Source organism: Cebus imitator, unplaced genomic scaffold (assembly GCF_001604975.1).
Source record: "Cebus imitator isolate Cc_AM_T3 unplaced genomic scaffold, Cebus_imitator-1.0 Scaffold86, whole genome shotgun sequence".
Taxonomy (NCBI): domain Eukaryota; kingdom Metazoa; phylum Chordata; class Mammalia; order Primates; family Cebidae; genus Cebus; species Cebus imitator.
In genome coordinates this window covers 6,274,575-6,300,804 of record NW_016107401.1, presented here as the reverse complement: position 1 = coordinate 6,300,804, position 26,230 = coordinate 6,274,575, and the positions used below count along the sequence as shown (strand labels likewise).

At 49.1% G+C, this 26,230-nt stretch overlaps 1 protein-coding gene across 1 annotated transcript in view; it reads right to left on the bottom strand.

The window, feature by feature from the left end:
• Positions 1-26,230, bottom strand: part of WWC1 (WW and C2 domain containing 1) — a 189,512-nt gene that overhangs the window by 38,752 nt on the left and 124,530 nt on the right. The window contains exons 9-15 of the mRNA XM_037740631.1: positions 22,860-23,228; positions 14,628-14,717; positions 12,679-13,214; positions 8,347-8,455; positions 7,695-7,775; positions 6,309-6,395; positions 5,097-5,289 (exon numbers count right to left, since the gene is read on the bottom strand). Coding sequence (XP_037596559.1) covers positions 5,097-5,289; positions 6,309-6,395; positions 7,695-7,775; positions 8,347-8,455; positions 12,679-13,214; positions 14,628-14,717; positions 22,860-23,228 — 1,465 coding nt within the window. The remainder of the gene's footprint in view (positions 1-5,096; positions 5,290-6,308; positions 6,396-7,694; positions 7,776-8,346; positions 8,456-12,678; positions 13,215-14,627; positions 14,718-22,859; positions 23,229-26,230) is intronic.

Genomic DNA, 26,230 nt, shown 5'->3' with positions numbered 1-26,230 from the left:
TAGTAGAGACGGGGTTTCACCATGTTGACCAGGATGGTCTCGATCTCCTGACCTCGTGATCCACCCGCCTCGGCCTCCCAAAGTGCTGGGATTACAGGCGTGAGCCACCGCGCCCGGCGCTGGGTTCTTTTAAAAGGTGGCACGAAGATGATGGGGTGAAGGAAAGAGGGGGTCAAGGATGACTGCAGGGTGTCTGGCCTGAGCAATGGAGGAATGAGGTTGCCATCGCCTGAGACAGCGGAGATACAGGAGGAAAGGTCAGGGGCGCTCTTGTGGCCATGTTAGTTTGAGGTTCTATTTTACGTGTTAAGTGAAGATATAGAATAGGCAGTGGAGATATGAGATTCGAGGGGTGGGGAGGCCCCAGCTGGAGCCCTGCACTTGGGATGGGTTTGCAGCTGGGAGATAAAAGGAGACCACCAAGGAAACGAGTGGAAAAGGTAAAGATCAAGGACCCAATCCCGGGCCCTCTGACATAGGTAGGTCAGGGAAATGAGGATGAATCAGCAAAGGAAACCAGGATGCTAGAGGTGAGGGGAGAACACTGGAAGAGTGAGGTAACCGGGAGGCCAAGCAAGGGCAAAGGATGTTGAGGGAGGTGAAGTCAGCAACTGCGGCAGGTGCAGCTGGCAGGTCGAGTAGGAAGATGGAGACCTGGCCTCTGGTCTAGGAACAAGGAGCTCACTGATGAACATGAGGAGCACACCCCTGGTACAAAGCTGAGGGCCAGGCTGGGCATAATGGCTCATGCCTGTAATCCCAGCACTTTGGGAGGCCGAGGTGGGTGGATCTCTTGAGGTCAGAAGTTTGAGACCAGCCTGGTTAACATGGTGAAACCCCATTTCTACTAAAAGTGAAAAAAATTGGCCAGGCATGGTGGCTTGTGCCTATAGTCCCAGCTACCGGGGAGGCTGAAGAGGGAGGATCACTTAAGTGCAGAAGGTCAAGTCTGCTGTGAGCCCAGTTCACATCACTGCACTCCAGCCTGGGCAACAAAGCAAGATCCTGTCTCAAAAAAATCTTTTGTTTTGTTTTGCTTTGAGCATGGGAGAAATAACAGCATGATGATATACTGATAGGAGGTATCCAGTGGAGGAAAGAAAGTTAAAGATGGAGAAAAAAGCAGAATGGCTGTTGGAGGGATGTTCTTTGTGAGAAAATGGGGGTGGTGGCCTCAGATGGCAATGAAGAAGGACCATCCTCAGAAGCTAGGGAAATGGCAGAACCTACAAGAACATCTAGATATGGTGTGGGAGCGCTCTTCTGAGTCCTCCTCTCTTCTCTCCCTGAGAGAAGTATAAATTAGTCATTGTGATGAGTGGGCGAGTCAATGGTCCAGGGAGATACAGTATAATTTCTGGGCAGCATTCAGGGCTCATGGGAAGTGAGTGATCACCATTTCCAAATGACGCCATACAGCGTGGTTGTGTGCATTTTTTTTTCCAGTTGCTCATTTGGAGAGGAGGGGGTGGAGAGTTCACTTTGACAGGGCTGGGGTTTTACCAAGTTAGCATGGCAAAGTGAGAGGGGGCAAGGGAACGGTTTTACTGGTGAACCATGGGATGTAAGTGGGGCGTGAGAAGTGGGCTTCCTTGAAAGAGCCTGGGCTGGGGTGGCGTGGAGCTCAGCAGTAGAGCAGGGGACAACTAGGCCCCCTGCAATGCCATGCTAGGGCATTTGGTGGAACTGATGCCTGTGATATTGGGAAGGCGGGCTGTGTATTCCTCAAAACCTATAATCTGGGTCTGGGGACATGAGGGACACTCACAGTAACCCCCTGAGAAGTAGCATGGTGTGATGGCTACACATGAGGAAGCTGGAGTCTCTGTTCAAATCCAGGCTTTGCCATCTTCTTGTTGGATGAGCTGGCAGGTGACTTGGGCCTTGATCCCTTATTTTTCTGGGGCAATCGCAAGGATTAAGTGAGATATTGCACACAAAGTTCTTAGCCCCCTGACAGACAGATAGAGTCGGCTCAGTACAGATACTGTTGCTGCCTAGCTGAAAACAGACTGGGGATTCCACACACCCTGCTGCCTGGAGTCTCTGCGTGGGAGCGGACAGGCCCTTTTTCCTCCCATCTCACTTCTCCTCCTCCAGCCACCAAAATACGACAGCCTGACACTCCATGTCCCCACTGTATACGGGAAAGGAGGTATCCCATTGGCCACAGGCAAAGACCAGCCACGGTGAGATGAGCGCTTTGGCTGCTGCCATGGCAACCAGCAATGACCAGCCTTCAATTAGGAAGGAGGAATAAAAGGCATCCAATTAGGAGAAGAAAATAGGATTGAGCCTCTTCTGGCTTAGGAATGCCCAGGGCCAGGGGAACGCTTCACTGGAGGAGCCCAGGCTTGCCAACCCCTTCGAGTCACCACCCCCACCTCTGGGCTCCAGAGAGCCATGTGCTGGCAAAGAGACAACACAGAGGCGCTGACGTGTGTGAACTTCAGAGGGAGACCCGCTGGAGTTCAAATACGGCTTCTGCCACTTTCTAACTGTGTGGTCTAGGAAAGGTCTTTTACCTGTTTGTGCCTCAGTTTCTCCACTGGAATATGCTACCTATTTTGCAAGGTTGGAGTGAGGATCAGTAGAGATAATGGGCTGAGTGTGGTGGCTCGCACCTGTAATCCCAGCACTTTGGGAGGCCGAGGCGGGTGGATCACCTGAGGTCAGGGGTTCAAGATCAGCCTGACCAACATGGTGAAACTCTGCCTCTATTAAAAAACAAAAATAAGCCAGGTGTGGTGGTGCGTGCCTGTAGTCTCAGCTACTCGGGAGTCTGAGGCAGGGGAACTGCTTGAGCCAGGGAGGTGAAGGTTGCACTGAGCTGAGACAGCACCACTGCATTCCAGAGACTGAGAGAGTGAGACTCAGTCTAAAAAAAAAAAAAAAAACAGAGATAATGCATATAAAGAGCTTAGCTCAGTGCCTGCCATGTAAGCTGAATCCTACTGATATTAACTACAGGTACTGCATTACTGTCTGTAACAACAACATAAATGGTAGTGATGCTGCTTTGTACCCAGCTAAGGAGGAAAGAGATGGGAACTGATATCCAGTGAGCACGAAGTACAGACACTTTGCAGCTCTGCATTCTTGCTACACAAAGTGTGATCTAGGAACCAGCAGCATTGGCCTCACCTGGGAGCTTGTTAGAAATGCAGAATCTTAGGTTCCGCTCCAGACTTGCTGAATCAGAATCTGCATTTTAGCCAGAGCTCCAGGAAATTCCTGTGCATGGCACAGTTTGAAGTGCTGCTATAGCACCTCATTTAGTTTTCAGAGAACCACCTCCAGGAAGTCAGTATGAGCCGGATTTTACCGATAAGGGAACTGACCGAGAATTGAAGATTCTGAGGAGGTCTGGCTGGAAGGGCAAGCCTGGTGTCAGCCCCAGGCCGCAAGCCAAGGATATGGCCCCACAATGCCATGACAGAGAAGGCTTTTACAGCACAAGCCGATGAAGGCAAGGATGGAGAGCAGAGATTCCCTACTCTGGGCAAAGGCCTGTGATTTACAGCAGGAGAAAGGTGGTGAGCCCTCTGAGGAGGCAGTGAGAGGATCCACACTCCAGCTTCCGGACACAGAGGCTGGAGAGGCTCGGAGAGATGTATGCATCTTGTTTCTCTCCTTTGCACACATCCCACATTTTCCTCCATCACTTCAACCCATCCATTTCCAAAACGGCCCTCCTCACAGTTTGTTCACAAGTTAGCCATCAATGCTGGCGCCTTGTCTATTTGGTTCCCCGTCTGAATCCCCAGCCCCACACACAGGGGTGGGACACAAGCTCCCAGTACAGATCTGAGCATGAGTAGAGCAACCTTCTAGGTATAATGCCCATGCTTGGGCTCCCTCCTTTGTGCCCACAGTTGAGTTATCATTAAAATACTCTAACACTAAATGGCATCAGGGTTAACAAAGGCCTTTACTTCTTTTAACTCACTTGTACATCACAAGCCCCTGAGTTAGCTGTTCTGTAAGTCCCCCTTCTACAGACGGGAAAGCTGAATATCTGTCTGCACTTGGGTCTGCCTGTCTCTAAGGGGACAGTTTCTTAGGAAACTGTACCCGGGGCTACTTCATCTTTAGTCCTGACTCCTGCCAGTGCAGTGAGGAGATGGAAGCCGGAGGAGGTCCGTTTCAGGGAGTCTAGCAATGGCCTCAATCAACGAGAACTCACTGTGTGTCAGATGCTTGAAGGTGCTTGACAGGTGCTATCTCAATCCTTACAAAGATTCTTCTAGTGGGCATGACAGAGTCATTATTATTTGCATTTTATGGACAAGAAAAATGAGAATCAGAGATGTTAAGTAACCTGTCCAAGGTCATCCAGCTATAGAGCAAGGGGTATAGGTGGGATGTAAATGCCTATGTGTTTGTTGTCATTATTCTGTGCTATTTTTCTTTTTTTTTTTGACACAGGGTTCTGCTGTTGCCCAGGCCAGAATGTTGTGGCACAATCAGCTCACTGCAGCCTTGAACTCCTAGGCTCAAGAGATCCTCCCATCTCAGCCTCCAGAGTAGCTAGGACTACAGGCATGTACCACCATGCCCGGCTAATTTTGTATTTGTAGAGATGGGGTCTTGCTCTGTTTCCCAGGCTGCTCTCGAACTCCTGCACTTGAGTGATCCTTCAGCCTTGGCCTCCCAAAGGGTTGGGATTCTAGGTGTAAGCCACCATGCAGCTGTAGTCTGTGCTTCTTACCTCGTCTCTCATGCCTATGGTAAAGCTGTGGTTTGAGGCCCTGCTATAGCACCTCAGCTTCACTACAGTAAACAACAGCTTTGCTACACGCATGAGACATTAGGTAAGAAGCAGAGGCTATGGCTGTGGCTAGCATTTTCCAGGTTCTGGCAGTTTTAAAAGGCACTTTCAGGTCCATTACTCTTCCTCTTGTGAAAAGAGCTTCTTCTCTCCCACCCCAGGTCTGAGAACAACATTCACCTGTGGAAGCATCTCTGCCTAGAATCCAAGATAAGCCTGACGATAGCACAACCTGTGTCTCCCTCGAGCCGTCTTCCTGAAGCTCAGGGTGGACCAATCCCCATAAACATGGAAGGCCAGACAGGCAGACAGACACGGCCCTTACCAGGCACTCCTCCAGATGGCTCTTGTCGGTGGTACAGACATCGACTCTTAAGGTCTTCTGGTGAAGGGCTGGATAGGACATGGATACCCAGAACACCTCATTGAACACTAGAGTATCTGAGGCATCCAGGGGCCGGGTCCGGAACAGGCAGGTGGTGCTTTCAGAGCAAGGAAGGACAGCGACGCGGATATTCCTAGAGGGAGACAGAACCACAGGAAATCTTGGGTCAGCCCAGGTCTGGGGCTAAACAGCTGCTGAAATCCCTAAGCAAACCACAGAGGATGAGAGTTTGCAGAACTGAGGAATCTGGGAAATCAGGCCCCTATACACTGGAAGGGACTTAGACGAATGGAACAAAATTCCAGATGCATTTATCTTTGGGTCCAGACCCCTCACTTCTAGGCATTATCCCACAGATACCCCTGCATGAGTACCAGTGAGATATAGAGAAGGCTGTTCAGCCTGGCACCGTCTGTGTGGGCAAAAGACTGAAAATGACCCAAGTGTCCCATCTTGTCTTCCTTCTGTTTCGTCCACCTTCCTGCCCTTCCTTCTTCCCACATGTGCCACCTTCACAGGCTGGCTGGGTGTAGACCACAGACACATCAGCTCCTGTTGTCACCCTCCAGGCCTTACGGTCTAGTTAAGAAGAAAACTCATAGGTAGATGAGTGCAATAAAGGATAAACCCATCTACAATGGGAAGTGCCCACATTCGGACAGAGCACGTGTTTGCCGCCTATCAGCATCAAGGTAACATGCAGTCACATCCCTCCAAGAGAAGCACAGTGATTGGTCTTGACTCTTGGAAACTGAAGACCCATCTCTCTCTGCAAGAAACACTTGAGCTTAGGAGAAAATAGACTGTGACCATTCTTCTCCACGAGGCTCAAAGTCTGGGAGGGTAGGGCCCAGGAAGGATCTGCTCACCACCCCATACCTACAGCTGGCATGCAGCAGGTGCTCAGCATGTAATGGGACAGGAATTCACAGTCAACTAGAGTGTGTGTCTTTACTGCTGGTGTGCTTGCCATTGTGCCTGTATTCACATGCATTTACATCACGTGACATTTAGCATCACGGTCATATGCATTACAAACCCACAGTGCCTTGACAAGCCCATAAGTGGATCAGGACAGGGCAGAAAAATGACCCCCAGGGGTGACTCCAGAGCGTGAAAGTATGAGATACACATGTCCAGCTACATACTCACACTTTCTGGTCCTGTTGCTGCAACAGAGCAGAAAGGTTACTCAGCTGGATGATTAATATTGCAAATTGCTTATTCTTCTCATCATACCTGAAATGAAAAGGGGCATACCTATTAGTAATACACTCATCATTCTTGCTCCTTCTCTCTGTTAAAAGTCACAGGATGTGGCTGTTGGCTGCCTTGGGGACTGTGGTGAGCTCAAGAGCACAGGCCCAGTGCTTTGCTGCCATGCAGGGATATAGAGCTAGAACTGTCAGTTCTTTGAAAAAAAAATTTTTTTTTTTTTTGAGACAGGGTCTCACTCTGTCATCCAGGCTGGAGTACAGTGGCTTGATCAGGGCTCATGGTAGCCTCGACCTCATGGGCTCAGGTGATCCTCTCACCTCAGCCTCCGAAGTAACTGGGACTATAGGTGTGCGCCACCACGCCCAGCTAATTTTTTGTATTTTTAGTAGAGATGGGTTTCATCATGTTGCCCAGGATGGTCTTGAACTCCTGGAGTCAAGTGATCCATCTGCCTCAGCCTCCCAAAGTGTCGGGATTATAGGCATAAGCCACTGCACCCAGCCAGTTGTCTAAATTTTTAAAAAGAACCCATAAATGTGGGTGAAATTTCGTGATATGGAAACGTTGGCAATTAATTCCTATTAAAAAATACTGAAGGCCGGGCATGGTGGCTCATGCCTGTAATCCCTGCACTTTGGGACACTGAGGCAGGGGGATCATTTGAGGTCAGTTTGAGACCAGCCTGGCCAACATCGTGAAGCCCTGTCTCTACTAAAAAGACAAAATTAGCCGGGCGTGGTGGCGCACACCTGTAATCCCAGCTACTTGGGGGGCTGAGGCAGGAGAATCGCTTGAACCAGGGAGGCAGAGGTTGCAGTGAGCTGAGATCATGCTACTGCACTCCAGCCTGGGTGACAGAGTAAGACCATGTCTAGAAAAAATAAAAAAATACTGAGATCATCCCCCAACAAGAGAAAACAAAAGGAACAACCATGTGTGTGTTGACCCAATCAGGGCTGCGGCCCCTAGTGGTCAACTTCCATCCAGATCATTGAAACCTGGATGGGATGGAAAGACAAAAGCCACCATAACAAAGAACAAACACGCTGAGGCAGGAGGTCTCAGCCCTGTTCCTGGCTCTGCCACCAGTCAGCTCAGTGAGTTGGGGCAAGTTACAAGGTCTTTTAAAACCTCGTTTCTCCTATCTGTAAAGTGGACAGCTGGGAGTTGAGAAGCGAATTGGCATCTTTTTAGTTAGGAAGCTGCAACGGTCAGCTGCCGGCGCTGCCTTCCACCCTGGGTGGCTGTGAAGGTAAATGCGGATGAAGAAGTGACCCCACACAGACCATTACCTCTGTCCTCATCATCCATGTCACTTACTTCAGGGCAATCTGGACTCGGGTCGCACCCACCGCTTCTGATTCATCACTGTCAAATGCAGCAGCTTCTGAAGCACCCAGTCTGAAAAGGCAACAGGGGAGGGGGAGTTAGGCTTCCCTGCAGTGAACAAACTGTTCTGGGAGGCTGCGGTTGGATCACCAAGAAGGAAAGTAAGGGTTTGCTCAGCCTCCCTCCAGGTCCTTTTTTTAAAAATTTTAATTAAAGAAAAAATTTTTTTAGAGATTGGGGGGGTTTCACTATGTTGCCCAGGCTGGTCTCGAACTCCTGGTGTCAAGTGATCGTCCCACTGAAGCCTCCCAAGTAGCTGGGATTACAGGCTCACACTATGCCCAGATTGGACCCCTCTCTGAAGGGGGCTTCCCTTTCTCCAGCGCTTGCTCCTTGGCCATACACCTTTTCACAGCTACCACAGAACTAGCACTACCCCAAACCTCAAGCACCTCCAAGGTCCCAGGAAAGGTTATGCTGCTGTGCCTTGGGCTGCCAAGAGGAAGGTGGGGTCATGCCCTCTTGGGGATCCTCCCACACACTAGGGGGACCCAAACCTAAGCCACCCCACAAGCCTAGGCTCTGCATATTCAGAGTTCATGGCTCACAGGGCCACAGAGTGAGCCAGCACCCAGGCACCCACCTCTGCACGGAAGCCTCGTACACACCACTGTCTCCAGCCACTGACTCGTCTGACACTGCAGCTGAGACACAGGCCACTTTTAGCCCACAGCCCTGGGCCGCATTCACAGCTAGAGAAGGAAGATGGAAAGGCAGGTTCAGGAATCAGAAAACTGTCTTTGCAACTCCCAATTTTGTTTTGTTTTGTTTTTGAGGCAGGGTCTCACTCATCCAGGCTGGAGTGCAGTGGCACAATCATGGCTCGCTGCAGCTTCGACCACTCTGGGCTCTGATGATCTTCCCACCTCCGCTGCCCAAGGAGCTGGGACTATAGGCATGTGCCACCACACCCAGCTAATTTTTAAATTATTATTATTTTTTGGTAGAGATGGGGTTTTGCCATATTGCCCAGGCTAGTCTTGAACTCCTGGTCTAAGCGATCGGCCTGCTTTGGCCTTCCAAAGTTTTGGAATTACAGGTGTGAACCACTGTGCCTGGGCTTAACTCCCAATGTTGATCCGCTCTCTATGGATAAAAGATGGTTCCAGCAAATTCCAACCACCTCTAAATGCGAAAGCAAAAAAATATAAAAAGTCTGCTTTAGGGTGATGGAAGGAGTCACATGTGATTTTGTGTTTTACTATCCCAGGCTCTGGAGTCAAAATGCCTGGATTCAAATCCAGTTCCACCACTTACTGCTTCATGACCTTGAGATACTGACTTAATCCTGTTAAGCCCCAGATGCCTCATTTGTAAAACCTGGATAATAATATCTACTTATAGGGCTGTTGAGAGGACTCGGAGAGGCATTATAGGGGAAGTCCTTAATACAGAGATTGGTGTAGGCAGGCAAAGTGCTCTACAAAACTCATCACAACTATCCTATTGCCACTACTGTTCCTATCACGGTAGATATCTGTACTTTCAATGGCAAAAACTGTAATTACTTTTGCGCCAACCTAATAGATCCATCCCTACCCTCCTGGGGCAAAATAACAGCTCCTGGACCCTTAGGACAGAGAAGGGAGAGGTTAAGCACCTGTTCTTCCACTCGGCCTATCCCTTTCCACTCCTAATTCAGCTCCTCCTCTTCCCTACCCTTAACAGAGGTCTTTGAAAATCTCTGATCTGAGGCTCATAACCACGCACTCAACACGTGTTGTACATTCCTTCCTTGCCCAAGTAATGAACACCCACGATGTGCCAGGACCATTGCCAGGTTCAGAACTACAAAGATGAATAAGACAGTTCCTGCCCTCCTCGGAGGGGTGAAGGCCAGATCCAGATCCTACAACCTCACAGATAACACCTCTGAGCACCTGCAGACAGACTGGAGGAGGGCAAGGGCTTGCAGCATTGAGGGGCATAGAGTCCAGGGCATGGCAGGCTGGGGATGGCGATGGGTGACAAGGCGGGTCTGGGAGACTGCAAGTGCTGGTGATGGGGAAGCCGAGCCTGCGACCCATGTCTGCTGAGCCTGTGGAGACCTCCTGCTTTCAGACCCATGCATCTCCACCCTCCACTAAACCACTTAAGGAGATTAATTTGTCTGCTGACTGAACAGCGGCACTAATCGCATAACCTGCTTAGCGTCTGAGCTCTGCCTGGCATTGATCGCTCCAGGGAAGGCTTCTGGAGATGGCACGAAGGAAATGCCATCCAGAGACCTGTGTGTGTCCAGCCTCATGTGCTGTCTTAGGCTCACAAGCTCCAAGGACACCACTGGGGAGGGGAGGGGAGGGGAGGGGAGGGGAGGGGGTCACTTCACAGGACATAGCTGGCATCTGAGTGTCCTGATTTGGCTTAATATTGCCATCAGAGGAACACTCCTTGAGCCTTGTTAGAGGTTCCACCTGTAACCCCTCCTCTCCAGGGAACAATTTTCCGAAGCTTGCCACCTGGTATAGTAGGACGCTTGCTTTTATTTTGAGAGCACTCAGTAAGACTCCCTTCCTGATAAGGGAACCCCAGGGATCTCTCGGCTCCTGTTCTAAGGGAAACACTGGCACTCAAAGCCTTTATTTGACAAGGAAACCTCATTTCCCTGCCACGCTCCTACTGGCCCTTGCACACAAATGGACAATTCTGGGCACAGCAGTGGCACTCCTGCCCACGCCTGAGAGCCATAGGGCTCAAACGGGTCTGGCTACTTCTAGCTGATCTCACCTGGAGCCAGGAGCATGAGCTCTTTGTAGACAGAACTGGGTGCACGGATAATAGCGTGCGTTCTGAGCAGGCGGTCCTTGTGTCAGTCCTGGTCTTGCCATTTCACTCCGTGGGACTAACCTCAGAGAAGTCATTTAACCTCACTTTCCATCACTTTTTTCATCTTTAAGATGGGGATAAAAAGGGCCAGGCATGGGTGGTTCACACCTGTAATTACAGCACTTTGGGAGGCTGAGGCAGGTGGATCACCTGAGGTCAGGAGTTCGAGCCCAGCCTGGCCAACATGGTGAAAGTCCGTCTCTACTAAAAATACAAGAAATTAGCCCGGCATGGTGGTGCGTGCCTGTTATCCCAGTTACTCAGAAGATTGAGGCAGGAGAATTGCTTGAACCCGAGAGGTGGAGGTTGCAGTGAGCCGAGATTGCGCCACTGCACTCTGGCCTGGGCAACAGAGTGAGACTAAGTTTCAAAAAAAAAAAAAAAGATGGGGACAAAAATAGCACCCACTTCCCAGAGGTGTTATGAGGGTTAAATTAGTAACTATTCACAGAAGTACCTGAAGCCTATACACCTGTACTCCATATATCATAGCTATGATTACCATGGCCAGGAAAGCCAAGGAGGTCCAGGTGAGTTTACTGAGCACCCTACTCAGTCCTGACCCACACACCCAGAGTCAGATGGGCTTGGTGGGACCCCAAGCACCAGGAGTTGGCCTGAATGTGCACACTGAACTGCCTCCCAGCCTAAGGCATGACAATAAAGGAGTTGGGTTCTGGGGCCTGAAAGACCCCAGTTCCTATCCCTGTTTCCTCACTTGATGGCTAGGTGACTTAAGGCAAGTGACATCGCCTCTCTGAATCTCTAATTCGTCATCAGTGAAATGGACAGAATAGAAATAACTGATTTCGGCCGGGCGCGGTGGCTCAAGCCTGTAATCCCAGCACTGTGGGAGGCCGAGGCGGGTGGATCACGAGGTCAAGAGATCGAGACCATCCTGGTCAACATGGCGAAACCCCGTCTCTACTAAAAATACAAAAAATCAGCTGGTCATGGTGGCGTGTGTCTGCAATCCCAGCGACTCAGGAGGCTGGGGCAGGAGAATTGCCTGAACCCAGGAGGCAGAGGTTGCGGTGAGCCAAGATCGCGCCATTGCACTCCAGCCTGGGTAACAAGAGCAAAACTCCGTCTCAAAAAAAAAACAACTGATTTCACCATATATCAAGCACATTGCCCAACTCACAATATATCCCCAATAAAATTAACTATTATGATTTATTATGTGGTTGTGACTAAAGATAAGGTTTCTCCTAATAAATCTTAGCAGTCAACATCAGCATCATCTTCTATTTTGAAGATTTCAACTTAAATTTCGACCAAGACCAAAATGTTCTTTCTGACTTCATGCAGAATGGGAGTCAGAACATATCATTCCTGGCTTCAAACAGTCACATGGGTCCCCAGTACAGTCAGGACAAAATCCAAACTCCTTAGCACTGCCCACCAGGCCTTTTAGGATCTGGGCTCTGCCTAATTCTCCAGCCTTGTTGGTAACCCCCTAGCTGTGACTCACGGCTTCCTGGCTTACCTTCTAGTCCCTTGCTCTGACTTTGGAGATTTTGCTCTTGCTCTTTTCTCCAACTCACCATTGAAGCCACACTCAAATGTCATCTTCCTTCACAACCCAATCTGCCCCAGTGGTCCCACCTCCAACCTCAAAGGCTCAGTCACATTCCCTGTTTTATTTTCTTTGTAGTGCTTCTGTTTGGTTGCAGGTTTATTGCCTGTGCTTCCATTTGAACATAAGCTTCATGAGAACAAGGACCCTGTCTGTCTTCAACACAAAATTCTTAGTCATCAACCCAGTGCCTGGCACACAGCATATCTTCTGAATGAATGGATAGATGAATCCGTGTATATCCAGTAGCACAGGATGACCTGACACTTAGTTTCATAAGGTGCTAAATGTCTGTTGGAGGACAAAATCTACCACTGAAAATCCTTAGCATAGGACCTCAAAAATACTGAGCTAATAAATATCCACCCAATAAATATGCTTACCATACAAAGACCTGGCACACAGAAAGCAGTCAGTAAATATCGACTAGAATGATCACTACGGGTTCTGAGCACAGAGTGTCTCTTTCCCTCCTCCCAGTTCCCACCCTCTGGGCATGGCACTCTCTACCTTGGCCCAGCTGCTTGCCCTCCATTCCTGGTTCCTCCATCCGGTATCTTTCCTGGGTGCTGTTACCAAGGCTCAGTTCACAAAGAGTGGCACTCAGTTCCGGGTCTTCAAACTCCAGGGAGTTGAGGAAAGTATCTCCAGCCAGGAGGGGGTCGGCCATGAGAGGGGAACAGGGTGGGGAGGGGGAGGAGAGAGAAGAACGTGGGGACAGGGAGGTCATAGACTTTGGGGTGCCGGACAGGGAACGCAGAGCCTGCAGGCGGCCGCCTCCCTCCACCTTCTGGGTCTTGGCCACCTCGTCCTCGTGGATGGTGGTGATGCAGCCCGAGGGCCGGAAGCCAGTGGCCCCCTCCAGGAGCAGGAACTCCACCTTGCTCTGCAGCTCTGAGTCCAGTTGCTCAAAGGGGTCATAGTAGAGGTCGGTGAAGCTGGCTGAAGTGGAGGAGTCCAGGCTGGATGCAACCAGGGAGCCCCGGCTGGACGTGAGGGATCCGGGGCTGCTGCCAGAGGACAGGGACTGCATGCTGCTTGAGAGACTGGGACACAGAGGGGAAGCACAGTGAGACACACACAGTGAAGTGGGCCCCCTGAGACCTGCTGCTGCACTCTGGAAAGCACCATGATCTCACTAGACTTGCTGGGCAATCTCTAGGGTAGACCCTTCACCCCCACTTCATGGAAAACTGACACCCCCAAGAAGGCCACATAATCAAGACATGGCAGAGCTGGGCTTCGGACTCAAGTTAGCTATCTTAAAAGTCCACTTTTTCCTCTAGACCAAAGCTCCAATTGGCTACATTACATTGTATGATATTTTTTCATAGTTGAAACCATCATGAAACAAAGACTTCTTAATATCTTTCTTGAAATCAACTCGTGTGTGTGTGTGTGTGTGTGTGTGTGTGTGTGTGTGTGTGTGTTTGAGACGGAGTCTTGCTCTGTTCCCCAGCCTGGAGTACAGTGATGTGATATGATCTCGGCTCATTGCAACCTCCACCTCCTGGGTTCAAGCGATTATCCTGCCTCAGCCTCCGAAGTAGCCATGCCTGGCTAATTTTTTGTATTTTAGTTGCGATGGGGTTTCACCGTGTTGCCCAGGCTGGTCTCAAACTCCTGAGCTCAGGCAATCTGCCTGCCTCAGCCTCCCAAACTGCTAGGATAACAGGCATGAGCCACTGCACCCGGACCAACTTAGTTTCATACTTTAAAACATCTATCTTAAAAGAAAACTTGACATCCTAAATGTAATTTGAAAAGCAGTATCACTTACTACAAATAGGACACCATTAGAAAAAAAATCTAATGAAACAAAACGTTGTCACTAAATTCCAGTGATGCACTGCTGTCCATGGAGGCCCAGGCCTGAGGCTACTTTCTCTGTGTGGTACAGGCAAGTGGCAGGTATGGGTTTCCTTTTTTTTTTTTTTTTTTTGGAGACAAGGTCTGGCTCTATCACCCAGGCTAGAGAGCAGTAGCATGATCTCGGCTCACAGTAAGCCTCTGCCTCCCAGGCTCAAGTCATCTTTCCACCTCAGCCTCCAGAGTAGCTGGGATCACAGGCATGCACCACCACACCTGGCCAATTTTGTATTTTTAGTTGAGATGGTGTTTCACCGTGTTGCCTAGGCTGGTTTCAAACTCCTGAGCTCGAGGGATCTACCCACCTTGGCTTCCCCAAGTGCTGGGATTACAGGTGTGAGCCATGACTTCTAAGACTTCCTAGTACCTGCCCGGGGCCTTCTTTGTGCTATCAGTCTGGAGAGGTCAAGGCCCCTATTCCTAGCCACACCAGGCCACGCTCAGGTCTGCTGACATCCACTTGCTGTGCTTCTAAACACCCACACTCAAGCCACAAGGACCAGTGAAGGGTAGAGCCTGGGCTGTGACTCTGAGGACACACATGTCTGGCCATGTGCAGGGAAGCCACGGCCCCACCGCCCACCACTCACCTTTTCAGCTGGGAGTGCAGACTTGCCACCTGTCGAGTGGCTTCCTCCAGTTCTCTCACCAGCTGGTTCCTCTTACTGTTTAACTTTAACCTGGAGGGAGACAGGGAGAGAAAGCATGAGTGGGATGCCCAGAAGGGAAGCACAGGGCATGCACGCTTATCCATGTACACCCAGACCCACAGGCACAAGAACTTTCGGCAAGCATTTTACCACGGCGTCTGGGGAGCTAGAGCCTCCACATGCATTATAATCCTATGAAAGTTGCAATATCGCTCACCCACTATATATATATGTGTGTGTTTATACAGGTACCAAGCACTGTGCCAGGAACATTAGGACACTGCCTTAATTCAGTTGCATGATAATGCTGCATAGAAAGAATGATTTTTACCACTTAGGAGAAAATCGAGGCCCTTACTAGAGTTGCATAATTTGCTTAAAGCTCTGGAATTAGAGGCAGAAGTAGGATTTCACCCAACCATACGCTTCTCTTCTTCCTTCCTCTTCTTTCCCTTCCTCTCTTTTTCAGCTCATATTTATTGAGTGCCCATGTTGTACTGGACCCTGCCCATGCACTGCACTTGGGACAAAACAGTGAGTGAGCACAGTAGTCCTTCTTTCTGCTTTTTTTTTCTTTTGAGACAGTCTTGCCCTGTCGCCCAGGCCAGAGTGCAATGGTATCGTCTCAGCTCATTGCAACCTTCACCTTCCAGGTTCAAGTGATTCTTCTGCTTCAGCCTCCCAAGTAGTTGGAATTACAGGCACGTGCTACCACACCCAGCTAATTTTTTATATCTTTTTTTTTTTTTTTTTTTTGAGACAGAGCTTCGCTCTTGTTACCCAGGCTGAAGTGCAATGGTGCGATCTTGGCTCACCGCAACCTCCGCCTCCTGGGTTCAGGCAATTCTCCTGCCTCAGCCTCCTGAGTAGCTGGGATTACAGGCATGCACCACCATGCCCAGCTCATTTTTTGTAGTTTTAGTAGAGACGGGGTTTCACCATGTTGACCAGGATGGTCTCGATCTGTTGACCTCGTGATCCACCCGCCTCGGCCTCCCAAAGTGCTGGGATTACAGGCGTGAGCCACCGCGCCCGGCTTTTATATCTTTAGTAGAGATGGGCTTTCACCATGTTGGCCAGGTTGATCTTGAACTCCCGACCTCAGGCAATCTGCCTGCCTCCGCCTCCCAAAATGCTGGGAGTGCAGCCGTGAGCCACCGTGCCCAGCATGTTTCTGCTCTTATGGGGCTTACACTCTACTGGGGAGAACCGATATTAAAGAAATATTCAAATATCCAGTTAACAGAGTGTGTGACAAGGTCCATGAGAAAAAAGTACACAATGGTAGAAAAGAACACAAAAGGAGAGCCCCAATTTACATTGGCAGGCAGGCCTCTTCCAGTCAAGCGACTCTGTGGCTGAGACTGGCAGTGTGCACCCGGCTCTGTCCCCAGACCATTTTCCCAGCCTTCCCTGCGGCTGGGGGGGCAGTGCATATGACCAAGTTCTGGCCAATGGGATGTGAGCACAAGTAGTTAAGAAAAGTGAGTGTGTCTTCTTCACTGTCTCATGCATGGACTCTTGTGGACTCAAAGGGGAGGCGCCACATGTGGAAAGAGCCTGGGTTCCTGAACAACCACGTGGAAGGCTGCCTGTTAACTGGACATACCCAATTAGACATTATATGAGCAAGAAATAAACCTCTGTTGTGTGAAGCCACAGAGGCTCTGGGGGCTGTTTCTTGCAGCAGTTAGATTCCTGACTAGTAAAGGAATTTAAGGATGGATCCTGGACAGGTGTTACTTAGGAAAAGTGCAGGAGGGAAGAACATTCCAAGTAGGGGCTTTAGCAGAAACTTCTTCCTTTTGATGTCACCATGACTGTGATGAGGACAACGGGCAGGAGGCTGAAGACTGAAGGCAGGGAGGGTGGCTGTGAGGTGTCACTGAGATGGTGGAGGCCTGAGAAATGCAGAGACAGAAACGGTGCCTGGGCTGCCAGAGTGGGTGAGGCTGAGGGAGTAAAGTAAATGAGAAGACTGTGTGGCTACTGCAGTGGGCAGCCAAGTGGACCTGCAGATGGCATCTGCTGAGAGGAGAGGGCGGAGGCAGGGGAACCTGGGGGAAGAGAAGAGCTCTCTTGTGGATATGTGGGTATGAATGCTGAACACACAGGCTGCTATAAAGGTCGGCGGTGGGTGGCTGGGGGGAAATCCCCATCAGATGGATCAGCACCTCAATGAGATTACCATCTGTTCTGGGTTGATTTTTGTCCCCCTGAAATCCTACATTGAAGTTCTAAGCCCCAGTACCTCCCAATGTGATTGTGTTTGGAGATAGGGCTTTTAAGAAGTAATTAAGGTAAAATGAGGTCAGTAGGGCAGACTCTAATCCAGTATGACTGCTGTCCTTACAAGTGGAGATTAGGACACAGGCACAGGGGGAAGGCCATGTGAAACAGAGGGAGGAGGAGGCAATTTACAAGCCGAGGGAAGAGACCGCAGAAGAAAGCAACCCTGCTGACGTCTAATCTTGGACTTCTAGCTTCCAGACTGTGAGAACATAAATGTCCACTGTTTAAGTCACCCAGTCAATCTGTGGTATGTGGTTACGGCAGCCTTTATAGACTCATGCATCATCTTAGGGTAAAATACAGAAGGGAAAACAAGGGAAGGCCGAGGACCAAGCTCTGAGTACACACAACATTCCGAGGTTGGGTGGACCAGCAACAGTTAGCAAGGGTGCTGGAGAGAATGGGACCAGAGAGTCAGGAGAAGCTAGTGGACATGATGGAATGCCACAGGACTGGAAGCAAAGATTTTCACCCAGGCATGCCCGACACCAAAGCTCAATTCAGCAAACTATCTCCCCGGACACAAAATCCTTGTGTTTGGAAGAGACTTCCGGCTTTAGGACCATATCTCAGCCTGATCTCTCCTGAAAGCCCGCCTGGAGGGCAGCTTGGGTGGGCTCCAGCGTATGTCTTTGCCCCTGGAATGGCTCTCCAACCTCTGGAGTGGGCCCACTACAAAATAAAGGGCCCCGTCAAGCAAGACTGTGCCCTCACAAACTCACGACCTGGTCTGCTCCCATGTCTACTAGGCTAGTCATTATCAGCTTGTGGCCTACAGACCACCTGCATCAGAAAGGGAGGAGTGCTTATTGAAACACATATTCCTGGACCCTACTTTGACCTGCTGAATCAAAAAGCCCAGCAGCAGGGCCCAGAAATCTGCCTTTTCATTAAGGCACACCAAGGTTTACAAGCTGCTGCGCTGATGGGGGACGGCAGAGAGGCAGAGGCTGTATCTTGCTCACCCAGCACCTAGCACCCAACACAATGCCTACCATGTAGACATGCGCAGTATTTGCTGAATGGATGACTTTTGCTCCAGATGAAGCTGGAAGAGTTTATGAACTCTGCTGAAAGACGTGCATGTTATACCTTCCATAGACAGATGTGTTCCACTGTTGGCCCCCATCCCCTCATGTCCGCCTGCTAAAGAGGGAATGGCTGACTAGTTGGTCCCTGGACTGGGGAGTGGACCCAAGATACAGCTAACCCAGTCTGGGGCCTGGGAGAAAGGGCTCATTTTCATGGAAAAGTCAAGTCATACCATCCCTCTACCCACACACCCAAACCCCAGCACATGCCCTGCAGTAAAGACCAGAGTTTGCTCTAGACACAACTGAAAAGTGTTGTGGGATGGGTTAGGCTCATTACTGGGCAACTGAATTTGTGAAATTACAGAAAAGACAACAGGAGCAGCAGGCAGAGTGACCTTGGCGTGGTTCCTGGTCAGCTCAATCCCTGGCACTGTTCTAGTGCCTGAGGCTGGGGTGGGGGTGTGCAGTAGGCTGGCAGATGGAACCTGTAATGAACACAAGCCTTGACTTTCAACAGAATGGACAAGGCTGTGGAATCTCTTGACTCTGTATAAAAGGAAAGCTCAGGAACAGTTGAGGTCCAGGATCAAGGAGCAGCTGGGGCTCACCATTTTTTCCTTGGCTTTCCTCTTCTTTGTGGGAGAAAAGCCAGAGAGGTGTGTTCTGGGAGGAGATGTGGGTCCCCAGTGAAGCCTCAACAGGACGATGAGGAGTCTGGGAGATAGGCTGTCATGACATCCTGGCACTGGGGGCTAGCTGCTGCTAGCAACACACAGGTGCCAAGGCCACCTCCCAGTGGCATTGAGCTTTGCAGGATAGATGGCACGCGTGTGTGATGCCTGGCACACACTGGGAGGCCAAGAACACATCAAGCGTGGAGGCAGGTAGAGGATCCAAAAGGTGGGGCTGGAGTCCCCACAAGCTGTAGCTCAGCACCTCGTGTGCTGCTTAAAAATGTGTAAGAACCTGGGCTGCATCTCAGGGATGAAGGATCAGTCCCTCGGGTGGGTCCAGGAAGCCCGTGCACTAACGAGCATCCTGCATGACTGCACACCTGCTCTGGGGAGTGGTGGGGAAGGACCTCAGGAAGGAGGGAGAGGCAGAGGGTAGGATGAGGCTTGTTCGGATGCCGGCAAGTCTGACTGATTTGTGAGTGGGGTTTGGCAGGTCCTATAGTCAGCCTCTCCTGGATGTGTCTATTCCTGTCCTCAAAGGCACCTTGAATGTGAGGCTGTTGTGTGAAGGTGAAGAGCATAATAATCCCATTTTGAGAGAGAGAGAATAGAGAAAGAGGAGCGAGGGGAGACAGAGAGAAACAGAGACACTAAAAATAAAGACACACACCATGAAAAACAGAGAAGGGAAACAGAACGCTAGAGTCAGAAGGATGAATAGACAGACAGACACGGAGCTGGAAGGAAACAGCTGCAGACACAAAGACAGCTGGGATGGCTTTCCTGTCTTCCCACTGCGGGAGGCTCACAGCCACGAGCGTGGTACCCCATTCCCGTGGGCTCCTTCCTTAGACTCCTCTTAGGGCACACATGGCTGCCTGCCTATATGCCCTCCAGCTTCGCTACCATTGCATTTGGTCCAAGCACCCTCCTACCAGGCCCTTTGAGCTGCCCACTCGGCAGCTGCAGACGAGTGGAGGTTCTGGCCTCCCTGTACTAGCTGTGTGAACTCACTGCTCCGGCGGAGCCAGCAGGCCTTTGAAAGATGGGGTTGAAGGCAGTAATAGAAGGTCTTCTGCATGGGCAGCACCCTAAAGTGAGCACAGCCTCTGGGGCTAGCAAACCTGGGGTCTTCTAATCCCAGCTCTGCCACTTAGGGATGTTGGTGAGCCTCAGTTTCCTCATTTGTAAAATGTGGATTAACCTCAGGGTTCCTGGGAGGTTTAAATGAGATTACATAGGCTACAGTGTGGCACGGGATAGGAGCTTTTACATGTGGTATATCTTAGGGGTCCCTAAGAGCCTCCAATTTGAGTTTCAAGAAACCAACAGTTGTACAGAAGGGAAGAGCCTCAATTCACAGCCTGGTCTAATTGCCTGCCTTCGTACCATATATGTAGTTAATGTAACTACAGCAAATCCTCAATTAACATTGTAGCTAGGTTCTTGCCAACTGCAACTTTAAGCAAAATGATGTATACCAAGTTCTCAATTTTTTTTTTTTTTTTTTTTTTAAATAAAGTTGATGGAGCTGGGAGCAGTGGCTCATGCCTGTAATCCCAGCACTTTGGGAGACCAAGGAGGGTGGGTCACCTGAGGTCAGGAGTTTCAGACCAGCCTGGCCAACATGGTAAAACCCCGTTTCTACTAAAAAACAAAAATTAGGCGGGTGTGGTGGCGCACACTTGTAATCCCAGCTACTCAGAGGCTGAGGCAGGTGAATCCCTTTAACTCGGAATGTGGAGGTTGCAGTGAGCCGGGATCACACCACTGCACCCCAGCCTGGGCGACAGGGCAAGACTCCATCTTGAAAAAATAAAAATAAAACATAAAGTTGATGGAAAAAAATTGGTTTCATTGTATGTACTTTTGCTTCAAGTCACAGTTTTCCAAAAACCTGTTAACAAATATTATGTGAGGACTTAAAGTATCCCATTTTTTCTCTATTAGGCATGTGAAACCCATATTGGTCAATGACTTGCTCAAGGTCAGCAGGTGAGAAGGGTGTTGCTTTGGACCCAACAAGGAGTGAGGCTGCCATGAGTCTGTTCTCTTCAGCTGCTGGCTGTGGGGATGATGAATAGCTAAGGGCTTCCCAGTGCCAGTTATAGGGTCTAGGAGCAAGTGAGGGACTGAGGGAGACACAGAGGTCCAGTAAGGGTCTGCCCAGTCAGCTAACCATTTATTCTTTCAACAAACACGAAAGGCATGAGGGCATATAGACACAGGCCTTATCCCCAAATCCCAGAGAAAGCAGAGTGGAGCCATGGTGCTAAAGAAACCCAGCCAAGTGCTTGCAAGGGTTGCAGAACACAATTATTCAAGCTCTGTCCTTCTCCTTCTCCCACCAACTGGTGGTGGGTCAGGGCTAATCAGCTGCTCCTGCCAGTGAAGAATGGGAGAGAGGAAATGGATATACTTTGGACATCACTGCTAGCAGTTCTGACTAAGCAACTAGCGGGGAGAGATTCCCAGCATCGGTGAGTCAAGGGAGTTTCTGAAGCCATGAGAGGCTAGGCAAGGGCTTGGTCAACCTGACCCACCTGGCACCATGCCATGTGCAAGTGGGGCTTACTCAGTTGCTAGGATGGTACTGCAAGGAGAGTGCCTTAGAGCTCGAAGGTCCCCTGAAAGACCCATGAGGGGGTGACAGAGTGAGCATATACAGGCATCTCTAGGACGCCCAGACTGCTTCAACTGAGGCAATAGGCATGTTTACTGGCTTCATAAACTGGGCTTCGGCCTCTGATTTTACTAGCAAAAGGAATTCCCTTGCTGGCCTCAAACACCACACCACACACACACACACACACACACACACACACTCACTCACTCACTCTTGAAAATCACTAGCTTCACTTCTAAGCTCCTTAGAGGCAGGAACCTCGCTGAATAAAGCCTCCTGCCAAAAAATGGTGAAAATAACTAGAGTAGATTTAAAGGTCATGGGGCAGGGACCATGTCTTGTTAATTTCTGAATCCCCCAAACTGCCCTGCACACACAGTCTGTGCAGCAAAAGGTTTCTCGAATGAATGAGTAAACATTGGCTGATGAACAGAATGAATGAATGAACGTGAAGCTGGAGAGGGTAAAGCCTACAGTGAACAGTGTTGCATTCTGTGCAATGTGGGTGAGGAGGCTGGTGGGAACACTGAAGGAAATAAACAAAGACAATGTCTGTAATAAGGTCTAAATTAGAGAAATGAAGCAGTGGCTTTTAGGTTACATCAAGCCCATAGATGAAGCTGATTTGCATATATATTTTTTAAATTTTGGATTTAGTTCCCAATATTTAAAAATAAAAAATCCAAACGATTCTTTTGTTTGAAGTACCGGCAGCCCTGGCAGCCCAAGGCCTGCACTCCCATTAGCTGGAGCAGAGAGACAGCACCTGCTTTAGACAAGTGGGGTCTGTGCACTCCGGTCTGACACAGACCACTGCCAGATGGGTCTCTAGCATTTCTGTGACCTGCTTCGCTCCCATAAGCATGCCAGTTTGCAACCCCCATCCACACCAGTGTTTTTCAAACTGCAAACTGCAACCCCTTACTTAGCATGTGGTGAAATCAATTTGGTGAGTCATGACCTGCATGAAAAGAAATGCAACAGAAGAGAGAAAACATCCGAGGACCATCACAGGTAGAAAAAGCATGCACTCAGCTGGGCACGGTGGCTCATGCCTGTAATCCCAGCACTTTGGGAGGCCGAGGCGGATGGATCACTTGAGGTCAGGAGTTCGAAACCAGCCTGTCCAACATGGCAAAACACTGTCTTAAAAAAAAAAAAAAAAGCATGCACTATTTTGTGAAACTTGTATCAGGTCACAGTATAAAATGTGCATCACTGTCAAAAAGTTAGAAAATGACTGCTCTAAATTATATAGAGTTATGTGGCTTAGTTGAGTCAGAAGATATGCTTTTGAACACAATCACCTAAGCAGACTCTTTGGTAGCATGATTCACCATGCAAAGTACCAGGGTGGCTGGTGCACTGGATGGTGAATCATCTTTGCTGATTTTCTATGTCGGCAAGCTGAGAGATCTCTGAACTGAGCGTGCTCAGGGTGGAGCCCTGGCACCCTGGAACCCCCTCATCCTTTCCCTATCTGGGGGCTGGAGGATAGACTGCCAGTGAGAGAAGGGTCCTATACACCCTGGGGCCCCAGCCCCACCTCTCCGTCAGCGCCTTGCTCTGGGTGTCCCGGGCTGCCTGCAGGTCCTTCTCCAGCCGCTTCCGGGCCATCTCCAGCTGCTCCACCTCCCCCTGGGTCCACTTGCGGGGGCTGATGAAGCGCATCTCCTTCAGCAGCTCCTCCTTCTCGTTGATGAGGATCAGTCGATCCCTTTCTGAGTCCAGCACCCCAGGCCAGGCCTCACTGTCAAGCTTGGCCAGCTGGATCTTCAGGTTGGCGATCCTGGGGGCCGAGAAAGCAAGCGTGATTGGTGTGCCTAATAACACTGCAGGAACAGGAGAGGCCGTGAAGAAACAAGACATCTCAGAGCAGTCTTTGACAGTTACTGTCTTCCTTTGATCAGCATGTCATTTTGAGGAACCTATTTTTATCTAAACAAACACATGTGGGTGCCTACCATGTGCCAACAATGAAGTAGGCTCTGCAGGGATGGGGTACAGACATGAACAAGGCAATGTCCTTGTCCTATTCCTGGTACAATAGAGGTGTGGATTCAGCACCAGGCAATAACCTCTTACCACTGGCTGTGTGGCCTTGGGCAATTGCTCATCCTTCTGAAGGGAATAACAAAAGCTCTTTCCTTATGCTGTTTTGGTTGAAGGTTTTATGATATAATCTATAACCTGCAAAGCACAGTACTTGGCACATAGTAAGTCCTTGCTACTGTTGTTATGACCTGGTGTCACCACTTATTAGGTATGTAACATTGGGCCAACTCCCTAGGCCTTAAAGATAAGAAAAATTCATTTCTCAGAATGGTTGTGAAGGGTGTCTGGCACAGAGCAAATACTGAGTCACTGGTAGTTCCAGACCATTAAGACTACAACTACTGACCATGTATTCTCAACTCAGAGAGAGGTAGTGGCCCTGTGTGAACAACTGTGGATTTGGGGTTAGAGGCCTGGAGTTGGAGTCTTGGTTTGCTCTGGCCTTCCTCATGGAAGGGACCATTTCTCAAGAAATCATTTTGGTGTCATAAGCTTCTAGCACAGACTGGTATACGCAGGCACTTAATAACAGTGAAAGAGCTGGCAGCCTTATTGCTTAACTTCTCTAAGACTCAGTATCCTCATCGATAAGGCAGAGATGATATGATACCTATAGGGTGGGTTATGAGGGCCAAATGAGAACACAGCAATAAGAGCCCTTTATACATTGTCAGGTGTTAAATAGACCTTTGGTATTATTATCATTGGGCCAAAATAAGATTCACAGTATAACAATGAACATTGCTGCAAATATCTAACAACAATCATGACATCATCCTTTAGGACTTGGCCTCTGCAGCATACCATCAGCTCTCATGTCCTGGCTACCCCATCCCTAACGGGTGGGGAAGATAGGAGCTGTTAACCTGGTTGGACAGACGCCCAGGTAGGGTATGATGCACCTAAAATTGCAAATCATAAACCTGGCCAATACTTGTTGAGACCAGAGGCCTCTGGGATCTCAGTTCAATCTTACCTGCAGACAATATGGCCCAATTCTTTGTTAGAACACGGCTGGGGACAAGATTCACCATGAAGTGCAGCAAAAATTCCATATAGAGAAACATATCTAGATTTGCTTAATCCCTAGCCAAATGTTCCAGGAGGAATTCTCATACACTTGACCCTTGCAGGACCTCCCACAGACGCCAAAATCCATGGATGCTCAAATCTTTATATAAAATTGCATAGTGTTTACATACAACCTATGTGCATCCTCCTGTATACTTAAAATCATCTCTACATTACTTACAATACCTAATACAATGTAAATGCTATGTAAATAGTTGTTATACTATATTAAGCATTTGTATTATTTTTAATTTTTTTCCTGGATACTTTTGATCCTTGGTTGGTTGAATCTACAGATGCAGAACGTGAGGGTACAGAGGACCCACATATACATGAATGATATATCAAGATTGGCTTTGAGACAATTTTGTAGCTGCTGTTCTCCAGCACTTTGATAATGAAATGGTATGGTAAGGCCTGGCAGGGGCTCCATCATATGCTTTACTCTCCAGTAGACTTTTCTGTCAAAGTGGCAAGGCAACTCCCAGCAATTCAGGGCTTACATACTACCAGGTTAGCATACCAGCAAGCAGGGTGAAGTAATGGAGAGAGACTAAGTCTATGTAACAGCACCTGAGTCCCTGGATCCAGCTGTGCCTGAAGCTAGCTATCTCAGGACTTTGGAGTTAAATAAGCCGATACATTTCCTTTTTGCTTCCTCTGATTTCTATCAGATTTCTGTCATTTCTACAAAGAGTTCTACTATTCACACAGCATTGGCAGAGGGGCAGAGCTGGACACTGCCATACTTCACCTGGCCTGGCTGAGAAGGTCCACAGGCCAGGCAAGTTAGTCTAGGGAGGAATGGATGCAATGTGCCCAGTTTCCATCCACACCACAATGCCCAGGGCATGCTTTGCCAATAAGGCTGGCTCAGAGTGCAGAAAGATCATGAACTTGAAGCCAGACTGTCCAGGGTTCAAATTCTGCCTCACTACCTAGAAAAGTCATGAAATATCTTGGTCTTACCTTTCTTCTCTCTAACATGGAGATAATAAGATAGAGCCTGTGCTGTAAGGTTGCTTTGAAAATTGAAGAGAAGATATATATACAAATGTTTTAGTGCAATAAACGATCTCAGCCAAGTGTAGTGGTACATGCCTGTAATCCCAGCTACTCAGGAGGCTGAGGTGGGAGGATCAATTAAGGCCAGGAATTCGAGACCAGCCTGGGCAACATAGCAAGACCCTGTCTCTAAAAAAGATAACAAAGTAATTAAAAAAAACACAAAAAACAAGTCCAATCTGTGTAGGCCTATAACAGATGTTCTAAAAATGTCAGCTTTGATTCTTATTTTGATTTTATTTGTGGTAGTGGAACCTGACTGCTTAGGATTCTGTGAAGCCACAGAACATCTATATCCCAGAGGTCTACACTGCTTAAAAGCCCCGCTTGCTCCCAGCTGCACAGGAGACACTGAAGTGGGTAGTGTCCATAGTCTTTTTACCCTGTTGCTGACATCCCAGTTGTGCTTCTTCAAAACAAAATGCTTATAGAATCATGTAAAAGCCTTGGTTACAGAAATCAAGACAGGCAAGTGGGCAGGTAACTTGGCTTTGAGGTTAAACAGATCTGGGTTCAAAGCAAAGTTCCACTCTCTATCTTGTGAGGTGTCCTGGGTGAGTCATGTTCTCTCTGAATTTCAGAGAGGATTAAAATATAAAGATGGCAGGCCAGGCGCGGTGGCTCAAGCCTGTAATCCCAGCACTTTGGGAGGCCGAGGCAGGTGGATCACGAGGTCAAGAGATCGAGACCATCCTGGTCAACATGGTGAAACCCCATCTCTACTAA